Below are 26,909 nucleotides of genomic sequence, written 5' to 3' on the forward strand. Positions count from 1 at the left end.
ACCCGTGCGTTGCAAACTCAGAAATACCTCCCAAACTAAACGGTTTATATCAAGATTTTGTAACAGCTCGTTTTAAGTAGGATAGAGTTTCTCGATTATGCACAGGAGGGATTACTGTGGTAATCTATAATCTGGGAATTGGGTTCTTAAAGTTTTCTGTAGGATTTTTTTTTTTTTTTTTTTTTTTTTTTGTATAGATTATCTACAATAATCTTTCTATTGAGAAAAGGTACAACAGTTGGTCCATGATATCTTCTTAATTGACAAGCTTATATTTGTCAATGTAGATTAATTTGAATTCTGTTGATGATTCAGCAGTCTAAACTATGACAATCTAGGGAAAACAATACATGTAGTTAATTGAAGTTATGTATATAGAATGCATAAAACTAATCTAATTTAATATTGTTGAAGAGAAAGTTGTAAAATATAGTTATCTTTTTGCTTTGATTAAGTTCTGTGAACAGACTGTACCGGGTTCGTGATAGGTTACCAGACAACTTGGACCAAAGACCACTCGGACAAAGGCCAGTCGGACCAACCAAAAGACCACTCGGACCAACCGAACAGAAGATTTAACATGTCATTTTGGTCCCGCATCATTTCGGACTCCAAAAAATATATCCTCGACATTTCGGGCTCGGGTAGGTGACGTTTCGGACACGGGTAGGTGACGTTTCGGACACGGTTAGGTGACGTTTCGGACTCAAGTATAGAACATAGAATTATAGAACACTGACGTCAATTTACTTCATAAACTATAGTATTTAGAGAAATTAACATAGCATAAAACGATAACAGCGATTTGTAACAACGGGCATATTCATTTGACGAAATAATAGCCTCAGTCGAGTATTCATTTATTGTATAAAACATACATTTAAATTCATACATTAACATAGCATACAGCGACAACAGCGATTTATAACAACGGGCATATTTATTTGATGAAATAATAGCTTCAGTCGGGTATTCATTTATTTTATAAAACATACATTTTTTTTATGAAACATACAGTTATTTCTGAAACATACAGTTATTTCTGAAACATACAGTTATTTTATGAAACATACATTTATTTTATCACTTTTCTTTATAGGGCAGGTGGGCCGTACAAACTGCTGATTTTCTTCAATAGTCGACTCATGCTAATTTCTCGGTGATTATACTCGTCCCACAATTTAAAAAGTAGGCCCTCTATATGTATATGCCGATACCGGCTTCGCTGGTGCCGTCTCAGCGAATCCTCCGACATCATGGTAATGTCAATGGGTATCGTTGTTGTCTCGGAAAAGAAATCACAAATGAGTAAATAAAACGGCACCGGACCTCTGCCGTTGACTCGAGAATTTAGTCTGTTGTGCCAGCCCTAAACGTCGTTGTTCGTACGCACGGGCTGCATAAATACACACCAATCTTCTTTAGGGAACAGGCGTGAGGTGATCCATGTTTCCTCTACGTACTCAAAGATTGGTTTTAACTGTTCCGGACACACATTATTATGTATTTTTACCCTTTTTTAACTGGCAGAAATATTGCCATCGTTATAACTGTATTTTAACATTGCATGTTATTTCACAGTCTGTAATGTATCTTTACCTCTAGCTGTTATACATCCAAGGTAAAATTACATATCTGTAAATGGAGTACATGTAAAATTATCATGATGTTAATTTACATAAATTTGTACAATAACATTTAATACAAAAGAATGTTGTGTATTTTGACAGAGTTTATGTATTAATACCTCATAACTATTGTAGAATTATATATTATGTAACTAAAAGGAATGTGTTTGTCCCCGCTTGGCTGATTAGTCCTAGGTTCTATCCTGGCGAGCACAGAAAGTTTTGCGGAACTTTCAGACGGAACTTTCAGACGAGCACGTAACACAACATTCGATAATGCAAAGAAATTGTGTAAGTTAGTTGTATTTTAAGCCCGCTTCCACCGAAGTGATATCGCGGACAATAAAGCAATTAAATGAAATGGGGTTTAATGTGCTACCGTTCTGCTCCTTACACTGGAAGAGTAGGTGGCATGACACCGTCCAAGCAAAATGGCCCACACAACTCAATGTATGGCATATGTATGTCTTTATTAGCCAGTTCGGTGCATTTAGATTTTGAATAACTTATTTCTCTAAAATGGACTAAAGTGACTGACAGAACAGTCAATATTTTGCACAAAATTCGATATGTGGTCAAAGGGGGAATAAACGATGTGACCACTATTTGACAGTAAATTTACAATTTTCTGTAAAAATAATACTTCAAACGGCATTTCTGTTAATATACAGCTCATATAATGTAAACTAACATATGGTTGTATTACTACATTAAATTTGATGTAATTTTACATAAGCCTTGTATTCATATGCATCGACATCGTTTTAAATGTAATTTAACAAACCATGTTTGACAAATCCTGCACTGTATTTTTACTATATTTATAACTGTAAATAAACATATAATTTTAACAGTGCACCTTTCTCGTAGATGCGTAAACATGCCCACTATATGTTCTTCTGACAGGAAGGGGAGAACCATTAGTTTCCGGAGATAATTGAATACATCACCCTTTTCATTATAAACCGTCTGAAATAATATAATATTAGAAATATAAATAGACGAATATTGGCATAAAATCTATATGGGCGAACATTGAAATGTCGCTGTACTTATTGTTGTTTAAGTTTTCTATTGTTGTCTAAATGTTCTGTATTGTTGCAGATTTATTATAAGAAGATTGTATACCGTACCTGGAATCCCTTTTCCTGACTTTTTCTGAAAACGGCTTGTGTCCAATGGAAAACACACCCCTGTATCCTGATCCGTTGAAATGGCGTCTTAAAGTAGCTAAGTCCGTAACTCAATATCATCCAAAATCTTCGACATTGAAAACACGATTTTTTTTGCAATTTAAATCAGCATTGGTGTTGTGATCTTACCTGGAAAAGATGGGCTTCTGATATCCAATATTTAAGACAAAATAAACATTTTACCATTGGTACACGAATCGTGTACCATAATGCGTTTCAGCGCCAATTGTAACAAGGTGCTCAAAGAATGAGGCTAGACATATTCCACAAGTCATGTCAAACGGTGATATCATATTCTTATTTGGAGAGCATGCGCAATAAATAATATCGGTGTTGACTGGAATAACCAGACACTAGAAACGGACTTGCGGTTGAGACTTCTGGCGTATTTCGCCGAACATAACTGATGACAATTCACAGTAAAACGGACACGATTGAATGTAAAACAGTTCATATAAATTCATATTACATTATTATATGTGTTGCGACCCATTTGTGCCAATTTCTAGGTCAAAATATTAGCGATTTAGCTCCTTTAAAGCCTGCCACAGTCCCGCCTCAAAATCTACCACGAATGCTTCTAAGTTAATATCGCCTGGGAGCATCTTATCAACTGCACGGAGAACCTGTGAAGTAAATACCATGGGCACAAACGTTCATTTATCCGATTATTTACTATATACTCTAGCTTTAGAATGTTAATTTATTCCAATTATGTTCATTTATTCATTTATAGATCATGCTCTTCCCCGAGATCACACAAAAAACAAGTGGTACTTGTTTTGTTGTGTCGCCTGCTTTTATAAAAGCGGGTATTGAGAACAGTTGAGAAAGGGGTTTGTTTATAACCCGGAAGGTGGCGTCCATACACCAAGTTTTTGCTTTGGATAGAAGATGCAACTGTTGCTCTGTGACGAAGATGTGGTATCGCCTGTCTCCAACTTTAACACGTTTCTGGTAGAAACCAGGGGCGTTCCGGTTAATAAAGTCTTCATCAAGCTGAAACGAAAACCAATAATGTATTTAACATATATAATATATAAACAAAAAAAAGAAGAAACATCCACAGGAAAAAAAAACAAAACAAAACGAAACAAGTTGAACATGTATTTACAGATGTACATTAAGTTGTGGGCACATAAAAGGTTCAATATGGCGTTAAAGAAGATTGACTGTGACAAATTCGTAATTAATACATGCAGCAATGTATATATAGATTGTATGAATATAATTAAGGTTAATCAAATCGGGGAAAGACGGTAATTAATTTCCATTTGGATATTTAATTAGTTGGGCGCGAAAGGCGTTGGCGGATTTCAAATGTTTAAGAAAACATGGTAATGTATTCCATAGGCGTGATCCACAGATTTTAATACTATTTTTGACTACACTAAGATTTGGTCTTAGTCATAGAGGTGTCAATATATACACCTCCGTGGTCTTAGTACATATCAGTCGTTTATTAATGTTAGAGTAAGGGGTGTAATTATATAACAGTGTTTCAGCGAGGTAGTTTGGGCATTGCTCGTTTATAATATTGTGCAAGAGTACTCTCTGCGATGGAAGGACAAGATCTCGTGAATACATTACCTAAGGTCGTCAAACTGAGTCCGAAACGACGTTTGTGTTGAGTCCGAAATGACGCGGGACCGAAATGACGTGCTACCAAACAGAACATCTAGACCACCCACGCCAATATTTTGCTTGGCTAATTCGCTTCATAGTTAAATTACAATGTATAGGTTGGGTAATATAGAATTTGGTTACATAATCTGCTGTAGTTATTCAAACTTGACCACATTAGTTGGTGAGCCTTTAATGTTTTGACAAGCGACATTTCGGCTACTTTTAATTTTGTTTACACTTCAACAAAGCGCGTGTTATTTTCAGGGGAGGTAAGTAGCAAATATCGAAATAAGGCGCATGCGCGTTGCCGGTGGGTTAGGAATACTTCCGGCTAGCTAAAAGTTGGGTTTATAGATAAGGCGCCCAATATTTTCTTGATTTTACAAAAACAAAAGAAATTGAGCACTCAATTAAAGATGGGTTGTGAAGAAGAAGTTCTCGGTGTTGGAAAAAAATTGGATAAAATGATTTCAAACCAAACAACAGATCACACTTCTGTTCTGGACCTACTCAAAACATTGCAGGTAGACTACACAAAATATAAAAAAAATAATAAGCTCAGCCAGTGTGAGTGTGGGCCTAATTTCATTTCACCTGTCGCGGCTTTCATTCATTCAAAAACTCAATGCACACATTATCATGATATTAACTCTATTTAGGGCTCTTCTAACTTCACTGGTTGATACAAAGTCAAAGAGAAATTTTCCATTTGGCATGGTTTCATTAGGCCTAGTGGCTAGTGTAGGCTGCTCTGTGTAGTAAAGTCCTAGCCTAAGTTAAGTAATTTGGAGTTGTTCATTTTGTGTGTGCAAATTTTGCGACAAATCTGTCAAGACATGTTGATGTAGCTAGACATTTTAACATTGAATTAAATGACTCAAGAAAATGTGTTAATGGTTTTTAAGGAGTTTAATGAATGCTTGTTAAAAATACTTTAGTACAAGACCAGTATGTTAGGAATAAAAAGGAATAAAATACAAAACTTTTAGCACAAAAATAATGTTTCTAACCTAATTTATTTGAGATACAGTATTTACAAGTTATTCCAGAAATTGTAATTGTGAAATGTAAAATTATTTTTCTTCTATAAGTAGCACCAAGACTTTTGGTTAGTTTGTGAATACAATTTGGTAACTGTGTTCAATATATTGACAACAAAATATTTAGGAGATACAATATATATTACCGGTACTCACTCCAGTGCCAAAAGATGGTAATGTGTAATCATAGGCAAAGAGCTAGATTGGTCAAACTCTGGTTACTTTAAATTAATCCAGGTACTGGCTTCTTCAAATATTTGAGTTGGTGTACGTTGGTCACCATATTGAAGTATTCCTTACAGTGCAACCACTACAACCATATTTTGAGGTCTTTTACAGATGCTAAAAATAAGTCTCCTATTGACATTCTGTCGTTCGCTGTCAATACCCTTCAGCATTGCAACATTACCCCTTCAGCGTAGTAACAGTAAAGGCCTCAAAGAGTGTACATGTAGGTCTTGGGAATAACATTTAATGCACTCTGGAACTCCCCTGGCTGGATTATATGACCAACTTAAGTTAACTCTATGATGTTTCTTTGTTTTTTTTTTTAGGACCTACCAATGTCCCTGGATGTACTTCAAAAGACTAGAATAGGTATGACCGTTAATAATTTACGTAAAGCCAGTAAGAGTGAGGAGGTTATTTCATTGGCTAAAACACTTATTAAATCATGGAAGAAACTTCTACCAGGGGAGACTACCCAGTCCAATAAAAGTGGAAGTTCATCGTCATCAAAAATGAAGATTGACGAGACTTCAAACGACAGCACTGACGTACAGAATGAAAAAGAAGAAAGTAAGCCTAAAACCGCTTCAGATACAACTGATGCCATTCGTCTAAAATGTCGAGAACTTTTAACAACAGCTCTAAAATGTGATAATCCACCAGAGAACAGTGGCAATCCATCAGAAATAGCCTCAGCCATTGAAGATTATATCTTCATGGAATTTACCTCAACAAATCCCAAATATAAAAACCGTGTTCGAAGTCGTGTAGCTAATCTCAAAGACAGTAAAAATCCTCAATTGAGGGCTCATGTTCTTATTGGAGTTATCTCCCCACAGAGAATGGCAAACATGCCAGCTGAGGAAATGGCGAATGAAGAGATGAGGAAGCTTCGTCAAAAGTTAACGAAAGAAAGTATTGACGACCATCAAATGGCTAAAAATGAAGGCACAGTGTCCGATCTATTTAAGTGTGGAAAGTGCGGCCAATATAACACAACTTATACTCAACTTCAAACAAGAAGTTCTGATGAACCGATGACAACTTTTGTATTTTGTAATGTATGTGGAAATAGATGGAAATTCTGTTAAAATAACTTATTGAAAATTTATCCACAAGAAAAAAAAAACAATTTTAATTTTAAGAGTGTACTGTGTTTGTTGATTTGTCATCTTCCTATAAAAAGGTTCCTTGTTAGTCTCAAAATGACTTAAGTAAAGTGTTGATGAGATATCATTCATTTTATTACATTATTAGCTGTTGATTTTTTTTCTTTATGTACATCATACATGTACATGTACCCATACAGCATTGAGTTTGTTTATATATTTATGAATAATGCAAAGATATTAATTAAGCTTATGAAATATTTACAGAACTGAAACTGGTTGGGTTTTTTTTAGGCTCTTTTCTCCTTTTGGTTTCTTCTAATTATGCATGTCAATTTTTGATGACCATACATTATGGTTGATGGATTGTATATTTCAGTTTGTATTGTTCAAAATGATTGTGTGAAAGAGTTTTGTAAACTAATTGTTTAGAATAGATTTTAAAAGGGTTTGGTGCATGATAGACTTTGGTTTAAATAAGAATATATTTAACACAAGGTACACTGTACAATTTTATGGATACACAATTACTGAGTTTAATACTAAGCGACATTTCGACGAGGATACTCTCGGTCTAATCACATAACCTGTATCATTTGTTTGATAAAGATGAGAGTATCTTCGTCGAAACTTACGGGTGTGGATGGCAGAATGGTTAGCACATGTGCGCTGTGTCATAATAGCTGTCATTGAATCAAATGGCAAGGTTCAGATTCCCCGGTTGTACGTGACAAATAGAAGGGTCGCCTGTCCAACTTCATGTTTTTTTCCCTGAGGTCCTCCGGTTTCCTCCCCCTGCTAAAGACCCCTACGAGCAAGCTAATTATTGAAATAAAACTAAACCATGTTAGTCCCGAAATGACCTAGTTTGTGTCGAGTGGACTTTGAACCCTATTTTTCTCTGTATCATCTAAAGTCTCTTAGTATTAAACTCAGTAATTGTGTGTCCATAAAATTGTACCTTGTGTTAATATGTTCAATTACTAAATGCCAATCAAAGAAGAAGAATATATTTGCTTGGGTTTGTTTAGACAGTTGTCACAAACATACATGTATACAGCATTGGGGAATTGTAGTACTACTAGCAACAGTGTACTTATGGTGTATTCAGGTTTCAAGAATTGAATAAGTTAATTCTGATGCATTAGCCCTAGAAAATCCAAAATGAGGTACATGTATGGAGTTAAAGTTTAGAATTACATCTTTACTTACATTGTACATCACTTGAACTTGGCCACATCATTAGAATTTTTAATCATTTCAGTTTCCTGTAAAAGGGAGGAAACTCTATTCCTAATGGAAACTCATGCACATTATAAATTGGTGACTTCAATTACATGTAGGCTTAAACCCTAACATAAAAGGGGAATGTTCAGTTTTCTGAAAAGTAGGATACCACATACATTTAATTCTTTTCCCTAAAAATCACCTCATGCACATTGTCATTGATATTGCATTTAATTAATAAGAACAATACAATTTGTTTGAGGTTCTGTAAGTGGAGACCGTACTTGTAAATAAAATATTATATATAGCTCAACTTTAGGTTAAAAATCATCACATATAAATCATACTCCCTAATCATTTAACCATGCATTAAATATACATGTACCATTGCTTTATTGTTATATTTCTAAAAAATAAGAAATGATTTGAGCGGTCAGTGGGATGGTAACTTTGTTTTAATTCTATGAATTCTTGTTGTTGTACCATTTAAGAAAATTTAAACAAAATTTCTTTATCTTTAAGCAAATGGTACAGATTGTTATTGGTTGAATTCTGATAAGTCTTGCTATTAAAACCTCTAAAACCTTTTGAAAGATATATGATTTGCTCTCTTTTGTCTTATAATACTGTCCTCACAGTCCTAGGATGATCTTTAGGTTTTAATATGAATGACCAACTGAATACACACAACTGGAATAATATCTTTTTGTATTAGTTCATTATCTGGGTGTAAGCATTTATCATAAAAATTGTTATAATAGTTTAAATACGATTCTTTAGAAGATACGTATAAGAGTATATATCATGTTTGTTGTCATTATATCATCATTGTATATATCCAGTTTACTAGTTTCTAACAATAAAAAGAAACAAAACAAATTACATACTGTTCATACTTTATCCATTAGAGCCACAGTGACTCATAAAAGAGGAATTATGGGAGATTAGGTAAAGAGTTGACAGTTCTCACTATAATAATTAAAAAATATAGATAACGTAAATAGAATGTGCTGAAAATTGCCCTACTCTGAACCAAGATATTAGCTTTTGAATTTTAGGCTAGCCTCGATCATCATTACTAAAGTTTAATTATTTTCAAAAAATGGATTCCAATCCGCTAAATATCGCAGGCTGGCGATGGCATTGAGAGTTGATTATGATCTGGATAAGTTAATTAATGTCTAATTAATAATTTAGATAACATTTCAAGCCTAAAGAAAGACCTGCACAATAGGCAGATTTAGCTCTTGCATAATGTATGTTTAAATAAGGCGCTGGCTCATTAAAGATGCATAACATTTATGTAATACATGTATTTGGATAAAGAACTGGTCGTTTTTTTTTCTAGTATAATTTTTAATCAAAAAGTTGATGAAAATGAATATTGAAAATTTCAATCAAATTACTGAAGTCTGGGCAAAGTTATGAATGGTTAGAGTTTTGACCAGATTTAGCCTAGACAGTGTAGATTGTCAATAAATATTGTCTTGACTGTCCAGTTAAACGTTAACCAGTTATATTGCACGGTTGATCTAAACCATTTAATATCTCAGCCATCCGATGGTGTAGACACTTGATTATAGGATTGTCATGTTCATAAATGTCTTAAGATTTAGCTCTTACATAATGCATTTTTAACCAGGAGGTCTAGGGTTCAATGATCAATCCCAGTGTTGGTCGAGAAAATTCAGAAGGGACCTCTTGACAGTTGTAATTCTATAAAGGGTAGGTTAAAAAGCCGCTGTCGGGGCAAAATTTCCCATATATCACACGTCATGGCCCAGTTGGTGCAGAAAAGTAGAACATTAAATTTGATTTCCATTCTGCATTTCCTCCAATCAATGAGATCAAGGTTAGATAACTTCTTGTAGGATCTGAATAACACAATCTGCACTTTCTCTACAGGATGCAGACCACCAATGACTTTCCCATTGACATTAAGTTTGCTATTGCCCCGCTTCCAAATCATGAATATTCACCTGAGTCTGACATACTGACATAAACTGGCGCCCCCCCCCTCCCGGGCTTTGATTGTAGATCAAAAAGTCAAATTGTCTAATCTGGTTAAAACACAAAATCTATTTCACTTTGTTTTCATACGCCCACATGGAATCGTGGTCGTATATTGCCGTCGGTCCGTCAATCGTCCATAATTTTTTGTGAACACTCTACAGACTACATTTATCATCTGATTATTATGATATTGATGTATTTTATGTACATTAGTAAGACAAAGAAGCTTATTTAATTTCAATAATTCCCGTTAATTTATTTTGAAGTTATGGCACTTGTTTCACTTTGTTGGACCTAACGACAAAAGTTATCAGCAGATCTGTATGAAATGTATGTGCATCATTTAAATTAGTGAAACGAAGAAGTCTATTGAATTCCCGTTAATTACGACTGGAGTTGTGGCCCTTGTTTCACTTTGTTGAACCTTGTGAATGCCCCAACGACAAAAGTTATCACCCGATTTGTATGAAATTTATATACATGTACACAAATTAGTGAAACGAAGAAGCCTATTAACTTCCAGGGTTAAGGACTTCGTGTCAGTTTGTACAACTTTTTGAACCCACAAACGACGAAAATTATAATCTGATCTGTATGAAATGAACTTGTAAATGCCCCCATTACCTACAAAAGAATAAGCAACAACCCTTGTCGCCCCTTCGGATGATTTAGCTGCTGTGGACGTATTTGTCGTTGACTGGCAACTTATCCTTTAGGGGTTTGATTGGGGTTTTAATACGCCCACATTGAAATGTGGTCGTATATTGTCGTCGCCCCCCGTCCGTCCGTCCGGCGGTCCGGCGTCCACAATTGCTTGTGGACGCTCTAGAGGCTAAAGTTAATATCCGATTGACTTTAGGTTTATGCACAGTTTTTAAGGTCATGAGACGAAGAAGCCTATTAATTTTTAGCGATTTCGGATAATTACTGACAGAGTTATGGCCCTTGATCAGTTAGAAAAATTTTGTGACGTTCTAGATGCTGAAGTTATCATCCGATTGACTTTAGTAGATTAATGCACAGAATTTAAGGATATGCACGGCCTTCTGGGGTCACCTATTGAGTAAAGCAAAATAAAATATATTTTATGTCATTCTGTTAAAGTCAACGTATGACCCCCCCCCCCCCGACGTGACCTCTCATCTATGTTGAGTGGAAGAAATCGAAAGTCTAAAGGAACGGAGCTTGATCTGTATTTTAATTAGTTTCAACTAAAAAATTTTTAACACTTTGGTATTTAAAACTTTAAATAGACAATTCGTAACATGTTTGCCTTGATTTACATCTTAAACACCTTTGCGTCAATGTTGTTTTCATTTCACACTGTTTTCTTTATAAGACTCAAAAGTCGGACACCATCGTTCGGCAAGTATACGCGCTTCCACGGCACTGGCGCGCTATAAAAAGGAACAAAATCAGAAAATTAATATAAACGACTTTATTTTCTGTACAAAATCACAGCTAAAGCATGTATAAAATGGGGCATTACTGGGTTTGTGGACCAAAATAGATTTCTGGGTCAGATTTTGGGATTCGATATTAACACTTAGGGCAATAATACAGTTTAATCAACTGAAGATGTCAAAATCTCAAGCAACTATGCATAAAAGGTGGGAAAAGACTAAATATAATAAGTTTTAAAATATCACAAGTATACTTGTAGATTTATATAATAGGCGGAGGGGATTCAGACTGAAATAAAAAAGAATTCATCAAACAGTTAAGACAGATATTGTTAAAATAGATGTTGAATCGGAAGATAGTCTAATTAAAGAGGAATTGTCACTCTAATCACGAAAAATAAATGTAATCAATTTTGAATAATATCAGGGTCAAACTAAATTTTGATTCTTCGTATTATGGAACATCCAAGTTCGGCCTATTTAGAGTAAGCCATTTTCAGTAACATTCCGTTAAACTCTTTCATTGTCCAGCTTGTGCAGGAAACTAGCTCCATTTTGTTGAATTCCTTGAAAAGTTTGCACCCGTTAGTCGAAAGTTAAAACGTTACATGTCTGCGGCGGTTGGCAGATTGTTAAAATTTTTGAATTCAGCCTAATTTGCTACCTTTCATCGGTAACATCACCCAAAATTCCATAAGTTAAGTCATCTCTTTTGTCCTTATCCCCAATGTATTGTACATTGTTTTGTCGGTGCAAAAAAACAGGTTTAAACTAACTAAAATATTTTATCCGGACAATTTTTTTCTCAGATATAGCCTTTGGTACATTAAAGCAGTTGTGGCTATCATTATTATACATTTAAAACAATGACTATAGAATTTGAAACAATGACTATGGAATTTGAAACAATCATTACAATATTTGAGATAATCATTATACCATTTGAGATAATCATTTTATCATTTGAGATAATCATTTTATCACATGAAATAATCATTATAGTAATTGAGACACATAATTATGTATGTTAGTATTTTTAGACAATCAACATAACATTTGAGACATACATTTGTAAACATATAAGTCTAATATAGCATGACATAAGAAAAATTCAAAACTTCAAACAATCATCATGGTATTTGATTATTAAAGATAGTCATTTAGCAGATGCTATAATAAATAAGGCAATCAATATAGTATTTTAGTCATTAAAGCATTTGCATTTGAAATAATAATTATACCATTTGAAACATTCATTTGAAACAATTAAGGTAACATTTGAGACAATCATGCCATTTCGGTCAATGATATAAGATATTTGAGACATTTTACAGTAATACCGGGTGTATAACTTAATGTTAGACAATATCTGAAAGAAATAGGTGTAAATAAATACAATATTATTGATATAATAATAATCACGTAGGTTTAATATCAAACGAATAAAAATAAATAAACAGTTTTCTCGCTATTTTAATGTTGAAATAATCCCAAACAATTGGGGTTTTTTTATATCTAAAGCTCGAAAAAGTTTTGGCATTTAATATCAAGAAAATTCTATAATCGGGGTGGAATTTGACCGAAAAAACGATTTCTTTTTAACGCTTATTAATTGAAAATGATATTCAAAATTTGGCTAATACGGTTACAATCTAAGTCAGAATAAATTTTGTCGCGTGTTCAAGTCCGATTATTCGTCAGTTCAAGACTCGTCTTAGCGATTCAGTACAGTTGAACATCCATATCACGAACTTTGAAATCTCGCAAAACCATGAGGTCGGGGTCAGCTGTCGGTCCTGGCAAATTATATATTAAACTCAGACAATGTGTTTATTCGAACATGAACTCGTAAATAGAGGTTTGTACATTTTTTAACGAGAAAAATATACGAATTGAGACAGTAGAAATTCAATACATATAATTATGGCGCATAGAACTCTATATGCTTTTGATAGAAACTATACAAATTACACTAACTCTGGTTTTCTCTAAAATCATGTGACGCTTTGTAACATTAAAGCAGTTATGACTATCATCATTATGCATTTGAGGTAATCACAGTAGAATTTGAAACAATCACTATGGAATTTGATCAATCATTATAATATTTGAGATAATCACTATACACTGTAAAAAATATCCATTTTTTATGTGGCCGAATTCCGTAATTTAACACCTTTTTTCTGTTAATCGATGGATTTTTTTGGCGAACTTGTGTTAATAGTGTGAATTATTTCTTCAAATTACGTATTTTATGTATTTCTGTGGATTATTCAGTATTAGACAGGAAATTTCCGTGAAATTTAGGGATAAAATGTTTTATTCCCTTCTATAATGGACTTAATTCTGTTATTTTACGGAATAAACGGTGGAATGACAAGGAAGTTCCGTGAAATTTAGGGATAAAATGTTTTATTCCCTTCTATAATGGACTTAATTCTGTTATTTTACGGGATAAACGGTGCAACGATAAGTAATAGTATACATATATAATCATTCCTAATAATCATCATGTTATAGTATTCATTTCAATTTATTAACCATAATATGAAGAATCATATTTTGTAACGTTTGGTATATTAATTGACGTGTATATCTAATTTCCATTATTTATAAGATCTATAAAGTGTATTGTTATTCATCATACGGAAATCAGATTGTAAGTATTTTCATAGATATGTAAAAATATGTTTTAATGCTACGTGTGTTAAGGTTGTAAAATCTGGTAATCATGCACGCTTAAATCCGGATAGTGCAACCGGTTGGCCAGTGTAAGTCGGTTTGTCTCTATGGCAGAGTCAACATACCTGCGAATTGATAATACCGAAAACTTACATCTGAAAGCCTCCAACCACTGACGAGTAGCGGTTTGTGATACCTTGCTCTCGATTCTTATATATGTTAGCGAAAAGAGGTTACGTTTAAAGATTATCGGTTACGTTTAAAGCTCATCTGCGATATCACTTCGGTGGAAGCGGACGTTAAATAAAGCTAATTCACGCACGCATGGTCAGGATTTTTTTTTTCTGTATTTGAAAATGGAATTTATGTTAATTGAGGGAATTTCTGTAAATTACAGGAAAAACAAATACGGATAAAATTTTCCTGGTAATTTTTGTTTCCGGAATTTTTTACGTTTTTTCACGGAAATTTTTGTTACAGTGTACCATTTGAGATAATCATTTTACCATTGTCGTAAAAAGATTTAAATTTTAGTCTGTAATAGACAGTTATGTATACCCAATATGACGACGATGAGATAGATTAAATCCATGCACTCTAGCAATAGTAATTTGATTACGATATATAATAATATGACAATAAAATATATAAATCTGTAAATAATAAAGTTTCTCTACCCTGTAGCTATATAAGATTTGTCACAGTTTCAATTTCGTGGACTTTTTAACCATTCAAATTAAATTGTTATTCAAACTGTTATTCAAAAAATGATAGAGGATTATTTGAAATAATGAACAAATTGTATAATCTATTTAGTAACATGCACTATTGCTTCGTTTTTCGTTACAGAAATAAAATTTTAAACATGTTAATTTTCATAACCCTATAATCCTCTTAAAATGTAATTAAAAATTCACCTATACAAACCGAATACATTGTAAATAATTTATATTGTGGCAAAATGTAAATTGTTAAAGGCTCAATACCACTCTTGTTGTAACTGAATAATATGTCCCAATCTTTATTCTGGTCAACAAATTGTACTATTTTAGAATATTTCAATTAATTGATGATACAAATTTCATCTTAAAACACTTTATTTAAAAATTTTGAAAAATTCAACATAATGGTTTGAAACGTCTAACGTAAACCTTTTCAAATGAAACTTCGATTTAAAAATATTTTCGAACCCTCTGGACAAGTAAAATAGGATGTAATGGATAATTTACACAGCAGGTAGGGCACTTAAACATCTAGTACTTAGATAGAGATATTATTTATTTTCTGGAGCTTTCAAGCCAGCAAGAGTGTTATTGTCCCTTTAAAAGAGTTTAGATTTCGCCTAAACATTGGTAATAAAAATTAACGCTAATTACATTTCATGAAATAACATGCATCGTTGCTTTGATTTTCGATTTTCGTTAGTGTAATTCAGTATTGAACTTATTGTATTACACAATGAATACCGTACACAATGTAAATACAGTCATGTAGTTAAAAGGGTTTAGATTTCGACTATAATAGTATCAAATTAATCGTTAACTCTAAGTATATATAACAATGAAATATGAAATTTATGAAATACAAATATATCTTTCAATGAATTTATTAAATGAAAATTGATGAATTAATTGGTAATTAATATGATATGATTAAATTCATCACTCCTATTGAAATTCAAATCGAATATGGCAGAGATGATTGTGAGTACTCTTGATTTGTAGAAGTATAAACTATAATACTATCAAACTCTAAATTTATAAATTAATAACAAATGAGATCGTCCCCCATCTTTCGGCGTCTTCTTTCGCTGTAGAATTTAAACTCCATGGCTTGCATCGTTTGTCCTACTTCTGTGTTAAGCCTGTTGCCGTAGTTTGCCGAGTTGGTATTTGGTACATTTTCGGAGTACAGAGCTACTCTGTCCGGCATCTCTTCTTTGGGTTTAAGATTTCCCTGTTATAAATTTATAAAGGGTGAAATACACAGATTTTATTGTTATGGTATATCGTTCGGGTAATACGAATTGACAGCATAACCTGTACAAGTTCTATCAGAAGTGGGCTTATAAGCTCCGAGCTATAGACCATAAGGTCTGCAATGCGAGTCTTCCCCTTGTCAATGATGCAGGGCGAAGGGCCCTACAAGGAATATTTTATAGTCGTTCGGATGGGACAAAAAACCGAGGTCCCGTGTATACATTGACGTGCTCGTAAAAGAACCATGGGCAGATGGAATTCGAAATAAGAGTAGATCGTAGTGCCATTGTTCAGGCAAATTTCCCTTATTAGCTCAGCCTAGTAGGGGCATAAAGGAGGTTAATTTCATTTCGTTTCATTTCATTGCTATACGAGTACGGTTGCCTGCTTAATCTCGTGCGTTTCCTCACATCTCTGCACGTTAGCAAATTATTGAAAAGAAAGTGTTATATCATGTTAGTTCCGAAATAACTTGGTTAGTACCGTGTGGAGATTTAGTCTCTGTCATTTCGTCAAGTGTTGTGACTTTGCTCCCGGAAACGAAATAACCCCTGTTCCTGACTCGTCAAATCATTATACCTGTCCTTGTTTCCAGGAATTGGGACATAAACAATCTCAAATTCATTAATTACATATATATTGACTTACGTGAGGATCATATTCTGTTAAAAATCCCCAATCACTTTTCCTAAAAAAGCCCAAAAGAACAACGTTATTATGATGACTATACATGTACGTTTTGTAGAAAATTCAATTTCAAACAAACGCAAGCGTACTTATAAATACATTTCGTACCAGCGATCGGAACAAATTTTATTATTATAAGGAATAGGAAGTAAAATATTAAATCCCTTTAAAGAATAACAGTGACAAATTATAATGTCGGAAGGAAGTCTATCACGTCCATGTTCTTAAGCGACATTATCAAATAACTGGTCTGGCATCGATTCTCTGATTTAGGTAAAATAACTTGTCAAAAACTGTGTAGTACTATAGGACTTCTTCTTGTGTTTACTTTCTGGTGAGATTTGACTTTATATTGAAGAGACAATTTTATAAAGACACAAAATTGTCTCAAGGGCCAAAGTGTTACAACCGATTCTCTATCAGAAAATATAATACTAATGGTAGGGAAAAGTTGGCCAACTACAGGTGGAATCAAAGTCCACTACCATACATTCCGTCAACCAGTCGCAATACTCACTAATTCTGCACTAGTTAGATAGATCATGGTTTCCCCGTATCAATGGTGCGGGGTAGAGGTGTGTCTAGCAAGGAACAATGTTTATACGTTCGGATGGGCGAAAAAACAAGTACCCTTGTACACGTTGGCATGCACGTAAAGGAACCCCTGACCTTGATAGTTGGAATTCAATATGAGTCTTAGGCCGTAGCACACTGCATGACGTATTCCCGTCTTCAATAGCCTGGTTGGAGCAGAAACGTATAAGGACGTTAAAACCCATTTCATTTCATTTTAAAAATTTAATATTAAAGCGAAACACGGACGGTGACCAAACTTGAGTCTTCGGAACAATACTGTTGGATAAAATGAATTTTATCTGGAATAACTGAAAGTAATAGTAATCTATCAATGAAATAGCCCGACATCTGGCTGGAACGAAAAACAATTTAAAGCTTACCAATTTTTCAGACATCGTTTTTCACTTTCTACATTTTCTGCCCATATTTTATTTTGTGTAATAGCATCACATTTTCTGTGATCACCCTCGGTATATTTTCTGTTTGTTCCTGCAGCAGCTGAAGGTCCACCTTTAGTTTTCGGTAAGCAGCTATCATGGTTGGCACTGCGAGGAAAATCAAATAAACGTTTTCTTACAATATAATCAGGCATTGGTTACATTAAATATACGTTTTTAAAATAATAAGTACTAATTATGACGACATAATAATAGAACATTTTGACGTAACGATCATAAAAAATTTAATCTCACAGACTGGCCCTGGGATTGGACTTGGCGCCAAACTCAAAGCCCAGCTTTCGGTCAGTGGGACCCAGGCCCAGAGCCCCGCGGTTTATGGCAAAAAGAGAAAAAAATTCAAATTCCAAATGAAAGTTTCACGGTAATCGATCTAGCAGTGCGAGGGCGGAGACTGAGCTATCCCTCAACCTTCTTTGTGAAGTTATATGCCATTTCTGCGCATTATATGCCATTCGGAACTGAATATATTTCGTGTGTTATCAGATATTATAGAATTATTCTTGTATTACAGACCGTTTAATGGTGTGTTACGCACGTGTACCATTCAAAAGGATAGGAAATAATCATTTCGTCGCGTTTGGGGCCCCACTATTCTAGTCAGGCCCAGGGCCCCGCTCCGGTTAAGCTGGGCTTTGACCAAGCTGTGTACCACCGTCTACTAAAAGCGATAATTAATGTTCTGCGTGTAGAATCAAGCAGTTCGAAGTCGGTGTAGACATATAACGTCTTCTAGAAAGATCGGAGAAAAGTTTAAAGTTCACACCCTTGACTTCACCATTCACTTAACAACAAATAGATTGATGCGTGTTCTTTCCTGTGCACCAACCCGTCTATAATCGCACACCTTTTTGCTAAACGGATTAAAAAATTATGTGACATTCAATGCAAAAAGGAGGAAATGAAATCTGTTTAAATTTTACCTTTTGTTATTTGAGTAAGAAAATAACACGCTTGAAACTTGTCTCTGCATGTTTAATATTTTAAATATCACAGCAAATATACCACGGTTGAACTCAATAAACCACACTTTATATACAACAGTCTATATTTAGTACAATTTGTTATATCCACTATCTTTCTAACAGAATAACGGTAGTTTGATTAAATTATGTTTGACGATTCTGTCCTGTCTGTTATCTGTGCACATTCGGTAGTCAAATTACCTCAATATTACCTCAATTTCCTCTCAATAATTTATTGTTAGGTAAATAATTCATAACATAGACTACTTTATCCAGTACAATATATCGATTTGTAGTCCTTGTTGTCACGTAAAGATAACATTCTTTAGTATCTACCAAAATATTTATTATTTGTTTTTCACAACTGTATATAAAAACACCACTTATTGTCGAATATAGAAAATAGATTTTTTTTTCTAAATTGAAAATAACGGAATTGTATGTTGGCTGATAGGTATCATGTCGTGGTGTTGCCCTTCAGAAGGCGACAACCCGACATCACAATATTTAAACCCGACACCACGTCAAACCGACATCACGATATCACGACATTTTAACCCGACACGACATTTTCACCCGACACAACGACATTAAAAATGTCGTAATGTCGTTAAAAAAGTCGTATTATCGGGTTAAAATGTCGTGATGTCGGGTTGTCGAAGATCGGTCTTATACATATAAATGCAATATATGTGTATATAAACTGATTTACATTCAATTTCTAAACTTTTTATTGAAATTTCTATAATCAATTATGTACGGTGAAACACGTGAACAGTCAAAATTAAACGAGGTCGTTTCCACGTTCTTTTTAAAAATTACTATTTTGTCGTTTGTGAATCAACCATATTTTATTACTTCTGCATTGTCTTGTGGGATATGTTTTTCTCTTTGTTCGTTACAAATGGTGCTGGAAACTATAGAGTACACGACATCGTGTTACAATGATTTTAAAATGTTCACGATTTCCTAAACAGGCAGTATATAAGAGCTAAATCTGCCAATTTCGGATCTTCCTTTGGGCCTTAATTATAGATTAGAAGGGTTCGGCCATTTAAAGATTTAATTTAAAAATGGAGAAGCTGGGCTAAGACTCGAATGGCCAGTACGGTAGTTACGAGCAATGCACATATCTTGTCAAAACTAAAACCATTGATAACCTCGCTCAAAATAAAGTAATTTGAATGAAATTTTCAATATATTCATTTTGCATTATCTACGGCCAGCTCTTTATTTAAATCTTACATAATGCCCCTTTAAATATTGGATATTAGAATTCCATATTTTCACGGTGAGATAACAACATCAATATTGATTGAAATGGACCAAACTTGAATTATAATTCGTGTTTTTAATTTCTAATATTATATGGATAATATTGAGCTAGAGGTGTAGGTACTTTAATATATGTGTCATAAAACTATACAAATATGTTATATTATATCGGTGTATTATTTCAAAAGGCTAAGGCTTTGACGATCTTCGTAGATCATGGAAAACTAATATCTGATTTGCCGAGATTTGAGAGAGATTGTTGAATGTGGGCTATTATTTTGCAGAGTTTGCCAGGCTAAACATATTTAGTAATGATGTAATATTATTGAAGAATGTTATTTTCTAATCTCAGACTAACAGTCTGTTCATAATCCATCTATCTCCAAGTTACCCGGAAAAAACTAATCCTGAACGTACCTAGCTGACCGCAAAGCCGGTTATCCAGAAAAGTGACTATAATGTCTTATACCTTAATATTTAGGGGCCGGGACCTATAAAATTTTCTTCTTCTTTTTTGGCTCGGATTCTTTCCTTTCAGACAAATAAATGCCTGACAATTTTTGTTTTGGAATGTCAAAAATGGTGTGGAACTGTTTCTAACATTTATTGGCAACTATAACGGAAAACGAGTTTATTTCTGAGAATACGCGTACAATGCTAGAAAGAAGATTATTGCGAAGATGAGGGCGTATGAATTTGCTTAATGTTCTTAGAATTCCAAATGCCAGCGGATCCTTTACGTGCATGTAAAAGAACCCTTGGTACATTTAATTCGAAATACAATATTATTAAGTAACCGATAGTGCCGCTGTCCAAGCAACATTTCCCTCATAGTACATGGTATGCCGTATGCCCGTCTCCATTATCCCAGTCGAAGCAGGGCAGTAAGACTTTAAACAGTAACACCATTTCATTTCGTTTCATAAAAAAAAAACAATTATCATTTACCGGTTGTTACATTGATCGGTTCCATGTAAAATCACCGGACCAAATAGATACGTACTAGGGATGTTTTTTACTCGATGTGCATGCAAAAGAACCTGGAAGTGAGTCAAACCTAGACGCTGGACTATTACCGTCAATTCCAGAAAGTTATTTTCCGAAATTCGGTTCACGGTCAAGCTATAAATATTAAACCAATCTGATACTATACAAAGGTACAACAATATAATATAGTAAACGGTCTATATGTGAAGTGATATCAGGTTTTCTGGAAAGGATAAGCATACCTATAAATATTAAACATTATATTATATTATACAAACCCTCGAACACGACCAGCCATCTTACAGTTAATATCCACTATATAATAATGTAAGAACTCATTAAAGCTATGTCCTGAAATAACATTTCTTATCAGAGAATAGTCTGTTCTATCAAGATACAGATTGTCCTCTTAATTAAGGCTGTATGTATGCAAGTATAAACGCAATTACTGATCCTAGCGACGCAGTAACAAAGAACCGAACAGCTAAACAAACGTAAATTGTATTGCATGTGGTAATATTTGCATGTGGTAATTTTTTGACATCGGCTGTCATCGCCAAAAGAGCACATTAGCGGTAATATTTTCGATATATAACACTTTGAAATCTGCTGACAGGAGATATATGATGTCACTTCGCATTGCTTAAGGGAGTACACCCAAAAATAGTCTGACAGTTGCAATTCAAGGAAGAGTTAGCGGAAACTCTACCACTTCGAATGCAAAGACAGAAAACAAAAAAATAACCACGTGTAAATATAAAAACAAGCTTTTTAGATATTTATGAAATTTTAAACCCCATCTGGAAAGGGGGGGGGGGCTGGCCGAATTGTTAGCACGTGTATTATAAGTTCTGTCATTGAGTCAACTGGCGTGGTTTCGATTCCCCGGTTGTACGTGACATGGACTGGAGTCGCCTGTCCAACCTCGTGTGTTTTTACCGGGTCCTCCCACTGCTAAAGACCCCTGCGCGCAAGTGAATTATTGAAATAAAATTGAACCATGTGTTAGTCCCGAAATGACCTAGTTTATGTCGAGTGGACGTTAATCTCCATCTCTCTCTCTCTCTCCCTCTCTCTCTCTCTCTCTGGAAATATTTTGGCGTTTCTTTTGCTGTTTAATATGTCTGAACCCAACACGCAGTCAAGTACAACACAAACCATGAAATATTTTCAATGGTAACGAGCTGTTTATTGATTTATCATTAAATTTGTATAAAACCCAGGTCGAGTCTCGTGATTACCGGTAGTAAATATATCACTGGGCGGATCCAGTAAAAGAAATACGATTTGGGAATAATGTCAGCATAATATTTGTGTTCCCAAATGAAGAGGGGTGATTCAAGCTGTTCATGGAAGTGTAAACATTGCATTTTGATTTCTTATGGTGTACTACATCTCAATCCTATTTAATTGGCCATTTTGCGAGATTTAAAGAAGGGAATGGCCGTTCTTGCTATGTAATAGTTCAAAGATGCATGCAGATAATGAATATGGAAATTACAGTCAAATTACATTACTCTGAGCAATGTTATCAATGGTCATTTTTGTCGGGTTTCAGACAGCTGAATATTGTATTTAAATTTGTATAAAATCTGTATTACTTTTAATCCTGAAAATAATGTTTAATATATGAATAGAAAGCAGTGTAGAACTCTATTGTCTGGTCGTATATCGACAGTCTCCGGAAAACTTTGGCTTGGTCGGTCAAATAAACGTTCAACGCAGATATGGCAGTATTATCCAATACACCCAATATCCAAGGCATCCGTTGGACTAGAGCGCAGATTGTGGGCGTCTTTAATCAGAAGGTGATGAACTGTCTAAAGGTGACCACTGAGTAGCCAACGGAGCCAAACAATCGGAACCCTTATAGGTGTTCCGCAGTTCAGCGATGGACACACGTTTGATGGCTCTGACAGACGATTAGGAAAAAAATGTCTACCTCCATTTCTAAGCAATCGATTGATATTTTTGATCTGTGATTTCCCAAAACGAAAGTAAAACCTAGACTTTATAATTAATCAGTTTTGTCTTTTAGTATTGAAGGACATTGAATTTGATTTCCCTTTAGGATCGATGTTACTATACTATCGATGTTGTATGTGAGTCGGGTTGGACTAATGTATGTATAGTGTTTCAGCTTAAATGATAAAAGAGATTATTGTAATCTATACCGGCTCTAGTTTATAATCCCTGTTTAATTTCGTGTTATATCAGACTTTTATTTCATTTGGTATATTTACTGGAGCTAATGCAATTTTAATCCTGTGCGTGTATGTTTGAAAGGCTTCGGTCAGTTTACACTTAGAGGAAACGGAACAGAAAGGGGTGGGGTTTAACGCTCCGTCAACACAATACCTTATTCTTTTATGGCCACGTGTTCAATGGATGGTTATAAACTATAAAGTTTAATTCTGCCTTCGAATCTTATCGTATGTATGGTAATTACGAGCATCTGACAAAATATGACTTAGAACGTTATAGGAGCGCGATTTTCAATTTGGAAACTCATAATTCTTGTAGAATACGACATGATTCAAATGCCGAATTAGAACACTAAGCCCGTTACAGGTAGTCGTACTAAATACCGGACAGGTGAAGTTGCAAGGAAAACATGTAACGTTATTAGAAGAACTTTACTTCCACGTAAGCCGAAACGGGTGCCGAAACGGGTAAATTATCCTAAATATACGACACCATGCGCATTCTTAATAACAAGTAGTACGTTACTCGAGGCTCAGTCTTTACGGTGCTGACTGGTAGACTGTCCGGTATACGGGAATTAGTGTGGATGAAAGGAGAACAACATACCTCTCAACGCCAAGAACCTATACTCTTTCTGAAACGTACCTGACCTAAAACTGCGGATCTTCGAAGTGGTCAACAAGTTTATGACCACGGTTGAATTTAGTAGAAAAATGAGGTAATAGCGGGTCACGGTTAGGCGGGTCCGGCATCTAAACACTATTCTACAAAGGAGACATCTACCAACCCAAAACAGCAGGATAGTGGAGTAAGAGGGGGTCACGGTCAGACGGGCCCAACATCTATACTAGTCTACTAAAAAGACATCTACCAAACCCGAATAATAGGATAGTGGAGTAAGGCGAGTTTACGATAAGACGGGTCTGGCACCTAAAAACTATTCTACAAAGACGATATCTACCAATTCGAAAAAAGAGTCGCATAGTTGTCTGCATAAATGCTGTATCTATAGTGATCCATTACCAAACGCTGTTTTTTTTTATTAATAAAGGAAAATCTTTCCACTAAACCAATCCATGGTCAGAGGCCGCAAATGGAAATATTGCAAAATCATTTTTTGAATATTCAGGAAGAAGCGTCGGCTCTTCTAGGTCGTGTCTGCTAAGCAGGCGTTAAAGAACAAAACACACCACACCACCAGAAAATCCCGAGTTGATCTAAAAATTTCCTCAGAAGTTTTCAGTTTGGTTTCTCTAGCCAGTTGTTAGCCAGTTGTTGTGGACTAAGAGCCTGGCAAGGAACAATATCTAGTCGTCCAGATAGGACGAAAACATGAGATCCCGTTCACGTTGGCGTACACGTATAAAAACACTTGGCAGTCGAAATTCAAAAAAGATTGGATCATTTTTACAACGTTTGGTTGGAATCAATGAAGTGGTGTAGGAAAGGGGTAAAACATGTCTAAATATTTTCCCTCAAGGCCGAATAGCGAAATCCACTGAAGAGACGACTCGAGCCTGTTTGTCTAGAAACACTTTAATTTAAATCGGCATGTATTTACGTTCCACAAAGCGTCGTTCCGGATAATATATTTAAACGATTTCTATATGCCACCTGCTTTTTCTCTAGATATAGTTTTTGTTTTGGGGTTACTTCTATTGCTTTATATATATATATATGTATATATATATATATGTGTGGGTGTGTGTGTGTGTGTGTGTGGGTGTGTGTGCGTCCGGCGGGGGGGGGGGGGTAATTGCTTGTTATAAGTGCGTGGGGCTTGTTGAATCTGTTTGATCTTTTTCTACAGTGGGTGGGGCTTGTTGTCGTATGTGTCGATTTATCAATAGATCGAATATATCTATGACATATGTTATTACTGTGTCTATCGTTCTAGTTCAATAAGCGTCCATGGTATAATTGTTGTGCGAATAAATGCCTTTTATGTTCTGTTATTGTAACTTATAGCTAAATATAATGTCTGTTATAGGTCAATCTATACAATCATCTGATCGATGGATACAATGCAGTTCACAACAATTACTTTATAAGTAATAAGTAAAGACCATTTTCATTTGGATAAAAAAGAATTAAAACTGTCGTTCCATTTAAAGGCACAATATTCCATATCGAACATTCCTAAAGAAAGTTATGGCTGTCTAAAATGCCTAGTACTTTTTTTTCTTAAAATTTTAAGAAGTCATTGTCAGCTTCTAAAGAATAACTTGTTTCAATCAATGAACATGGAGATTAAAAATAAATTAAAACGAGTAAACATTGTATATTATATTTTATCCCCTTAAAAATAACTCAGTTTAACACAACTATTTATTTTAGCTTAGCCCCTTTCAAATAGGATCGATTCGAACCAAATTTTACTCATTAAACATACATTATGCAAGAGCTAAATCTGCTTATTGCAGGTCTTTCTTTGGGCTTCAAATGTTATCTAAATTATTAATTAGACATTAATTAACTTATCCAGATTATAATCAACCCTCGATGTCATCGCTAGCCTGCGATGTTTATTGGATTAGGTTCCGATTTCCTGTTCGACTTCCATTCATAATTTAATCATGAAATGGAATCGAGACTATGTTTCTTTATCGTACCAACTTTAGTAATGATGATCGAGGCTAGGCCGAAAATTCAATCGCTATAACCTCGGTTCAGAGTGGATCAATTTAAATGAAATTTTCAGCAAATTTCCTTTACATTATCTAGTTGTTAACTATTATAGTGAGAACTGCCGACTCTTTATCTAATCTCCCATGATGTATCGTTAATTGTTAAAATTAAAAGAAATGACAATATTATGTTATAGCGGGGGGTGGGAGAAAAATATCAGCCTGAAACAATAACGCTTCACAATCCCTGCTGTATCCCCTGGGACATCCGATACGTTTAGGGCTAGTTTTCAATTTGTCAAATTCAAATTTACGAGAGAATTTCTATTCTCATACCCATCTGTTCGAACTATTGAAGCTGCCCATTGGATTGTCTTTCGTTTTCGCTGGTTAACTTTTATTAAATATAATCTATTAATGTTACCTTTTTGTGTTGCCAAGCATATAACTTGATGGTCCAGACATCTTGGTTGACTTCAAATAAATCCCCAAGTAATTCCTGGAAAGGTCGGTATTATAAAATATCCAGCAATTGTTACAAGTAGCCCGGAGTAAATATGACGGTCTTATTTTGTTTTTGGGTCCACGATCCTTTTATAATTTACGTTGCAAATAAAATATATATCCGACAGTGACTGTACAGTTTCAATGTTGCCGTCTGCTCACCGGCACAGATTTCAAGTGTCGTTGGTAATATGATACCAGTAATATCAAGTCGTCCGTTCAAAACCTTTCGTCGCCTGCTATCTTATCACTCCGTTGTCAAGGGATCACGTTCATCAAGTTACAAACATAGCTTCTTTAAGGGCGAATTGTAAATCCTATCCTAGTCAATGCGGTTTACTATTATTAATTCGGGTGAGCTATGAACCAAACAAGTGGAGCAGGCAACGCACGATTTCAGAAGTGAATGCTCGAATCGTATCCCGGTCGGCGGTGCTTACAAAATACTTCGAAGACCTGCAATCGGGTGACTGTGATACGAACTGCAGTAGATTAAC

General features: G+C 34.7%; 2 protein-coding genes and 1 pseudogene across 2 annotated transcripts; 1 reads left to right on the forward strand and 2 right to left on the reverse strand.

Moving 5' to 3' along the window:
- Positions 1–978: 978 nt before the first annotated feature.
- Positions 979–3,826, reverse strand: LOC126809604 (uncharacterized; annotated as a pseudogene).
- Positions 3,827–4,749: 923 nt separating this feature from the next.
- Positions 4,750–9,549, forward strand: LOC126822651 (transcription elongation factor S-II). Its single transcript, XM_050551635.2, has 2 exons — positions 4,750–4,971; positions 6,042–9,549. The coding sequence occupies exons 1-2, from the start codon at positions 4,864–4,866 to the stop codon at positions 6,804–6,806; spliced, it is 873 nt and encodes a 290-aa protein (XP_050407592.1). The 5' UTR covers positions 4,750–4,863; the 3' UTR covers positions 6,807–9,549.
- Positions 9,550–11,486: 1,937 nt separating this feature from the next.
- On the reverse strand, positions 11,487–19,037 carry LOC126822680 (uncharacterized protein C2orf50). Its single transcript, XM_050551708.2, has 4 exons — positions 18,773–19,037; positions 17,772–17,936; positions 16,777–16,816; positions 11,487–16,105 (listed from the first exon to the last, which is right to left on the reverse strand). The coding sequence occupies exons 1-4, from the start codon at positions 18,820–18,822 to the stop codon at positions 15,914–15,916; spliced, it is 447 nt and encodes a 148-aa protein (XP_050407665.1). The 5' UTR covers positions 18,823–19,037; the 3' UTR covers positions 11,487–15,913.
- Between the last annotated feature and the right edge of the window lie 7,872 nt (positions 19,038–26,909).

Source organism: Patella vulgata, chromosome 1, assembly GCF_932274485.2.
Source record: "Patella vulgata chromosome 1, xgPatVulg1.2, whole genome shotgun sequence".
NCBI classification, from domain to species: domain Eukaryota; kingdom Metazoa; phylum Mollusca; class Gastropoda; family Patellidae; genus Patella; species Patella vulgata.